Here is a 6,015-nt window from a genome sequence, read left to right on the forward strand (position 1 = left end):
CTACGGAGCAACCCATAAAGCTCTATATAACGCTGGGTGAGCCCTTTAACCCTGGGGCACACATCTCAGCGTGGGGTTAGTCCTGGAAACCAGTTTCACACTGAGTCGTTGCCCTCAAACCGCTTAGACTCCACAGCGTTGTTACATTGGGCTTAACTGATTTTTAAACTATGAAATATGCACAGAAAAGCACATGCACGATGTAGGCACTGACACCCCGGGCTTTAAGTCTTTAACCTGTGAAACGGGGATAATAATTCAGTAATTGTAATATGATTGTTGCAAAGATTATTTAGGATATTTAGGAACCGTGGATGATGAATCGAACGCCATCTCTAATGTAACAGGCACTTTTGGTGAGGAGATCACTGGGCTTCTCCGAGCCTCCATTTGCCACCCATAAATGGGAGAGGTAGGATCTAGTCTTAGGAGTCAATCAGACCTGACTTGAACTGACGTTGTCAGTTCCGTGCCACAAGACTCTGGGCAAGCTGTTGGCTGAACTTGAAGTGGCCCCGGCTGAAGAGTACAGGGCCAGCATAGGCCCAGGGCAGGTGCGGTATAGGTTCCAGAGTTTTCTGAATTCTTCAGAGACTTCTCTACTGACCTGGGAAATATTCCTCCCTTTTAAAAAAGGTGATTTCAAGATATTCAGAGAAGAATACAAAGTGCATAAGAACAGCTCCGGGCAGATTCAGAAACTTGGATGTGATTTCTCTTTGAATGTGTTCTATGCTGTTCCTGCAGCCTGAGATATTGCAGGCAGGTCCTTCATTCCTGGAAATGCTTTCCTCTGCCACAAAGAATTCATTGCTCTAGCAGAGGCTGAGAAACTTCCTCCGGGGATTTGAAAGGAGGTCCCAACAATGAACACGGGCTGTCAGGTGAGATGAGCAAGTGCCTATGGGTAAGGAGACGGGTGGATTCCCACAAGCCCCTGCCCCCAGCACCCACTAAGTCAGGAAGCTGTAACCACATGGAGGAACCCCATCTCTTCTTAATTCTTCACCCTTCATGCACCCACATACCACGAATGCTCATGATATGCCTGGAACGTTCCATCAGATACAGCTAAGTGACTCAAAGTCCAAACTCTGGAGTTGGACTTCTGCGGTGCACTCTTGGCCCTACCACTGCCTCACTGTGTGATCTTGAGTCAGTTACTTAATCCCTCTGTGCCTCAGCATCCCCGTTGGTAATTTGGGGGTAATAACAGTACCTCTCATACAGCATACGTGATGGCATATGCAATACGCTTTACGTGGTGCGTCCAAGTCACGTTAGCAATTATTTTGCTGATTGTTGTTGGACACACTGCTGATGCTGAGGCCGATAACAGAAGAGGTGAATTCTAGTGCCCAGGCTTTAATAGACTTCCTTATCAATAAGATCGAATAACATAAGATGAGCCTGTTAGTGCCTTCTAGAACTCAACCCATATCTTTCTCCTTGTCTTCTCCCCCGCTTCTTTAATTCCTTGTGATCCCCAGTGCCCAGCCATGGATGACTTCATTACTCACCCAGCAACCCTATGAGATATAGGTGAGGTGGCTTGTGAATGGTGATGCTAGAATCAAGCCAGGTATGTCTGACTCGAAGGCCACAGAATAGGGAAATGGTCCAGTAAGGATGAAATTTGGCCTCTCCCTGCCATTCCTAATTCCCAAGCACAATTCCTAAGTGCAAAGTTCTCCACCAGACTGGCCGGTTCTGGACAATTCTCCTACTCTGGACCGGCTTCACCCCATTGTCAAGGCCAGCCCCCTGCCTGCTGTCATAGTGAACAGACCCCCCGAAAGCCCACTCACCCACCAGGGTCACTGGTTGGTGATAAAAGCAGCCTGTTTGGACATGGGATTCTCATCCAGTAGCACTCTGAATCCTCATGGGGGCTCTGGGAGGTGTGTGGCATCCTTGTCCACTTTATAGGTGAGCAAAGTGAGGCTCAGAGAAGTCCTGTAACGTCTACTGGTCACACGCCAGGTCAGACTTAGCTTTGAGCCTAGGCCTGCCTCTCTGATTTCTTCCACATCCAGGCTTTTGCAGCCCTGCCTGTTTCCTCCGTTCTCTCCCCCGGCCCCGGGACAGCCTGCACCAATATTGGCCTCTAGTGCTCTCCATGAAGATACTGCCAGGGGCCAGAAGGTGGTTGGGACCAGCTGGGCTTCAAAGTGGGTGGAGACAGCACTGTCAGGGCCTCTTTCCCTGGGGGGGGTGGGGGTGGAGGGCACACTGGTTGGGGGCCATGTGCCCACACAGCTTCCTGCAGGGGAGGTTGGGGCTGGGTAGTAAAAGTCTCTCGGAAAGCCATTGCATTTTTATACTTCTGTGTTCTCTGTCTTTAGCATAGACATCGCATGACATAGCATGACATTTAGCACAGACGTAGAATGGGTTCTGGAATTCTCGGCTTCTCTGTGCACCTGATCACTGGAGTTCAGAGGATCTTGAGATTAGTTCCCTGTTTTCCCTTGCAAGCCCACAGACAGCAACCACCCTTATGGTTGTTTCAGAACTGCACGCGAAGGAGGCAGCTTAATGGAGCAGAAAGAACGCTGCATTAATTCCTTGGGGAGCTCTGGAAGCAATTGGCTGTGTGACCTTAGGCAGATGAATTTACCTCTCTGGTCCTCAGTCTCGTTATTGGCAAAGTGATTTCTACTTCATAAGGTTGGGCTGAAGATTCATCTAGATGACGCATATAAAGCAGTTAGTGCAGCGCTTGGCGCATCATAAATACTCAATAAACATGCGCCCGCCATCATGATGGTAGAAATAGTGTTGCCATTAGCAACTGAGACCTCGGTGCAGGTTTTCTTCTTGGTGGAGGGTCTAAGAACTAGATGGAATGTGAGTGGAGGCGAGTGGGGAGAGAATGTTCTTTCCCTATCCTACTGGCAACCATCCCAAACTACACCTGCCTGAGGCCAGCTCAGGAGATGTGGAACAGTTTTCATCATTTACTCATCCTGGGCAGACAGGGTGTTCTCCACTTGGCCTTGGGCTGAGTGTGTGGGCACACGCCTGTGTACACACACTCACACACGCTCTCAGCGTGAGGAGCAAATAAGGCCAATAGCACGGGTGTCCCAGAGTTGCCTTGGAAATACCTTTTTAAGAAATAAAGGAAGGCACCCAGACTTCAAGGACAGCTAATTGCACACGTACTTATATTTTGAGCTTTCTTCGTGTGAATGCAGGGGCGAGGTGACTCATGTCCACCGTTCAGGGACCCAGTAGTGCTCTCAGCTCCTGGGCTTCAGGGGTCTTAGGAGTAATCCAGCCCAATTAGTGCATTTCAGGGAAAATGAAACTCAGGCCAAGGGCCTTGCTGGACAAGACATACCCATGGGGCCAGGATCAACCCTTTGTGCTCTGATGGCAGAGTGCTCTCGTTCCTCTCTGACAGAGGTACGGTCTCCAGGAATGAGCATCTGGCCAGAAACTGTCATCTTACCAGGAGGAAGGGGGCAGTAGGGAAGGACCATGCATTGTCCTCAGTGAGCCCCTCTGAGGTTTCAAGTCCGCTTCCCAATTACGAAGCCTTTGGAAGGAAACAAGGTATCATCTCCCGCCCTCCACTCACCGGCACCCCCAAGGGTCCCCTCTGGCTGAGACGTCTCCCTCCAGCAGAAGCCTCCTCTGTGTTCCAGAGCAGCCTTTCTGACAACCGGCACTGTCAGGGCGGGTGGGAAAGGTGGAGTTATTGTCAAGGACCGTTGCATTTATGGGGCATCTTATCTTTATGACAAAAACTCAGACAGGAATTGAAATGCAATAAACCGGGAAAGCAACACCCGTACAGAGTTGGTTCTGTAGCATGAGACCGTGCATCTGCTGGGCAGTGGGGTCTGCTGTTTGGGGGGTGGGCGCCGTTAGTCCTTGTAACCCTGAGATTCTCTGTTAAGCCAGAGCCCAATGACCCGGGGCTGGGAAACCTGGTGGGGCTGCTGGGAGCAATTCCTAGATTCCCCTGCATCCTCTCCCCGCCTCCCCAACTCTGCCAACTAAACGTGGGACCCCCGGCCACCCCAGAACCGCTCCCGCACACAAATTCTCCCCCTCCATCCCTGGGGGCGATCACGGGGACACCGAAGCCACCGGGCCCTTTGTTGAGATGGATGGGCATGGGGTGGGCAGCCCAGGAGGACTTCCCGTGGGCTCCGACTTCCCATGAGGAAAAACGTGTGACGGCCACAAATCCGAACAAACTGCCCCAAACGCCAAAGGCCAGACAAAGGGAGAAAATCAAACCAGGCACGCAAACTGCAAAAAAAAGGGGGTCTTTGTTCTATTTGTTTTTGCAATAACCTCATCAAGGCATCTGAAGGAAAACCAGGAGCATTAGCGTCTGAGGAACAGGAGGCCCCTTGTGGCCAAGTGGTATGGGCCTCCTCCCCCACCCCAAACAGACAGAAGTCTATCATCCAGGCACGTAGTTCCTGACCCAACACAGCCCTCCGGCTTTGGCTTGCAAGTCCAGCTGGCATTTAATCCCCCGAGGGAACCAGCTTTAGTTCGTAGCCCCTGACCCCGTTCGCCGTGAGCCTGATGGGGCCCAAGAGTCCGCAGGCGCCGCCCGCCCGGAGCGCACTCAGGCGATGGAAGCGATCTCGCTGTGTTTCTGTTCTCTGCAGAAAAGCGCCCCGTGGGGAGGCCAGCAGCTGCCCCGGCTGCTCCGGTGACAGCAGAAGAGGGAGGGCATCAGCAGGGCCAAGGTGATAATGACGGCGAGCACCCACCGGAGGATGCCCGGGTAGAAGAAGGGCAGGATGAGGGTGACGAGCAAGGCCAGTAGGAGCAGGTGTGCTGCCAGGCGCCGGGCCGCCACGCGGTTAACACTTGCCACGTCCTGCCCTTCCTCTGCCACCCGGCCGGGGTGCCTGGCCGTCGAGGTGGCGGAATCCGCCAGTCCCTGAGGACAGAGCCGCACCTCCGGCCAGACCAGCCGCCCTGCCACGGCCTCCTGGTCACGCAGGCTGCAGATGAGGCCCCCAGGGACGGTGGTGGCCTGGCGGCACAGTGGGCAGGTGACGGACCAGGCGTCGTTCTGGATACACAACAGGAGCTTCAGGCAGACGGCACAGAAGGGGTGCTGGCAGGCCAGCAGCTTGGGTGGCCGGGCACAGCTGTAGGGCTCCCGGCACACCAGACACTCGAGGTCACCATCCGTGGAGCCAAGATAAGCCCTAGCAGGGCCTGTGGCCTCCGTGGCGGTGGCTCCTGTGGAGACGCGCTGGGGCTCGGCGCAGGCCATTCTGGGTGCGGAGTCAGCGGGACGTGGCAGCTGGGGGCCTGGGCATTGACCGGGGGGGTCAGCCAGCGCCGCTGGGACCTGGCTGCCGTCTGACCTCAGGCTGGACGTCCCCTTGTCCTTCTCGGCAGGCGCCTGGTGACAGCAGCCGTCTGGCACCCCTCTCCCGGGGCTGCTCAGGTTGTGTCTCGTCTTACGTCTTCTCTCTAGTTATTATTATTTCTCTTCTTGAAACCTAGGGTTAATCAGTAACTTGTGGGTCTGGAGACTTTGAATTGCCAAAGGGGGCAGGGCCCGCGCCGTGAATCAGGACTTTCCTGTTGAGGTCAGGAAACCTCAGATGCCGGAGGAATACTGGCAACATGGTGGCTTATGAGCCTTGAGATGCATTCGAATCCTCCCCATCCCCCCCGCCTCTGGAGACTTTAAAAATACAGATCTCCAGGCCCCAGATTCATCCGGCAGGTCAGTAGGGGAATCTAAGAATCTTCAGGCACCGTTAACAGGCGTCTCGTCATGATGCTGACGAAGGTGGACTGGGGAACCCACTTGGAGAAACACCACCACGGCCGGGTTTCAGAGGACACCCTCCAGCTGTCAGGATCAGTGGAAAACAGTTTGTGCCTTGTGCGCATTTGCAAACAAGTGGCCTCTGAAGAAGAGAGAAGTGAAGGGAACAGAATTCTGAGTGGGTGGTGGGGGGCAGGGAGAAAGCCCAGGTCAACGCAGAAAAACCAGAACCCGAGCAGCTCATGGGTATT

The 6,015-nt window shown here is 53.8% G+C and overlaps 1 protein-coding gene across 1 annotated transcript; it reads right to left on the reverse strand.

The window, feature by feature from the left end:
- Positions 1–4,294: 4,294 nt before the first annotated feature.
- RNF186 (ring finger protein 186) lies at positions 4,295–5,514 on the reverse strand. Its single transcript, XM_025912728.2, has one exon. The coding sequence runs from the start codon at positions 5,255–5,257 to the stop codon at positions 4,595–4,597; it is 663 nt and encodes a 220-aa protein (XP_025768513.1). The 5' UTR covers positions 5,258–5,514; the 3' UTR covers positions 4,295–4,594.
- Between the last annotated feature and the right edge of the window lie 501 nt (positions 5,515–6,015).

The sequence above is a fragment of the Puma concolor genome, chromosome C1 (assembly GCF_028749965.1).
Source record: "Puma concolor isolate L17-30 chromosome C1, mPumCon1.1.hap2, whole genome shotgun sequence".
In the NCBI taxonomy this organism is placed as follows: Eukaryota; Metazoa; Chordata; class Mammalia; order Carnivora; family Felidae; genus Puma; species Puma concolor.

What these genes read in the sequence shown, in the direction of transcription:
- RNF186 (XM_025912728.2), bottom strand. Translation starts at nt 5,257, where the DNA reads ATGGCCTGCGCCGAGCCCCAGCGCGTCTCCACAGGAGCCACCGCCACG.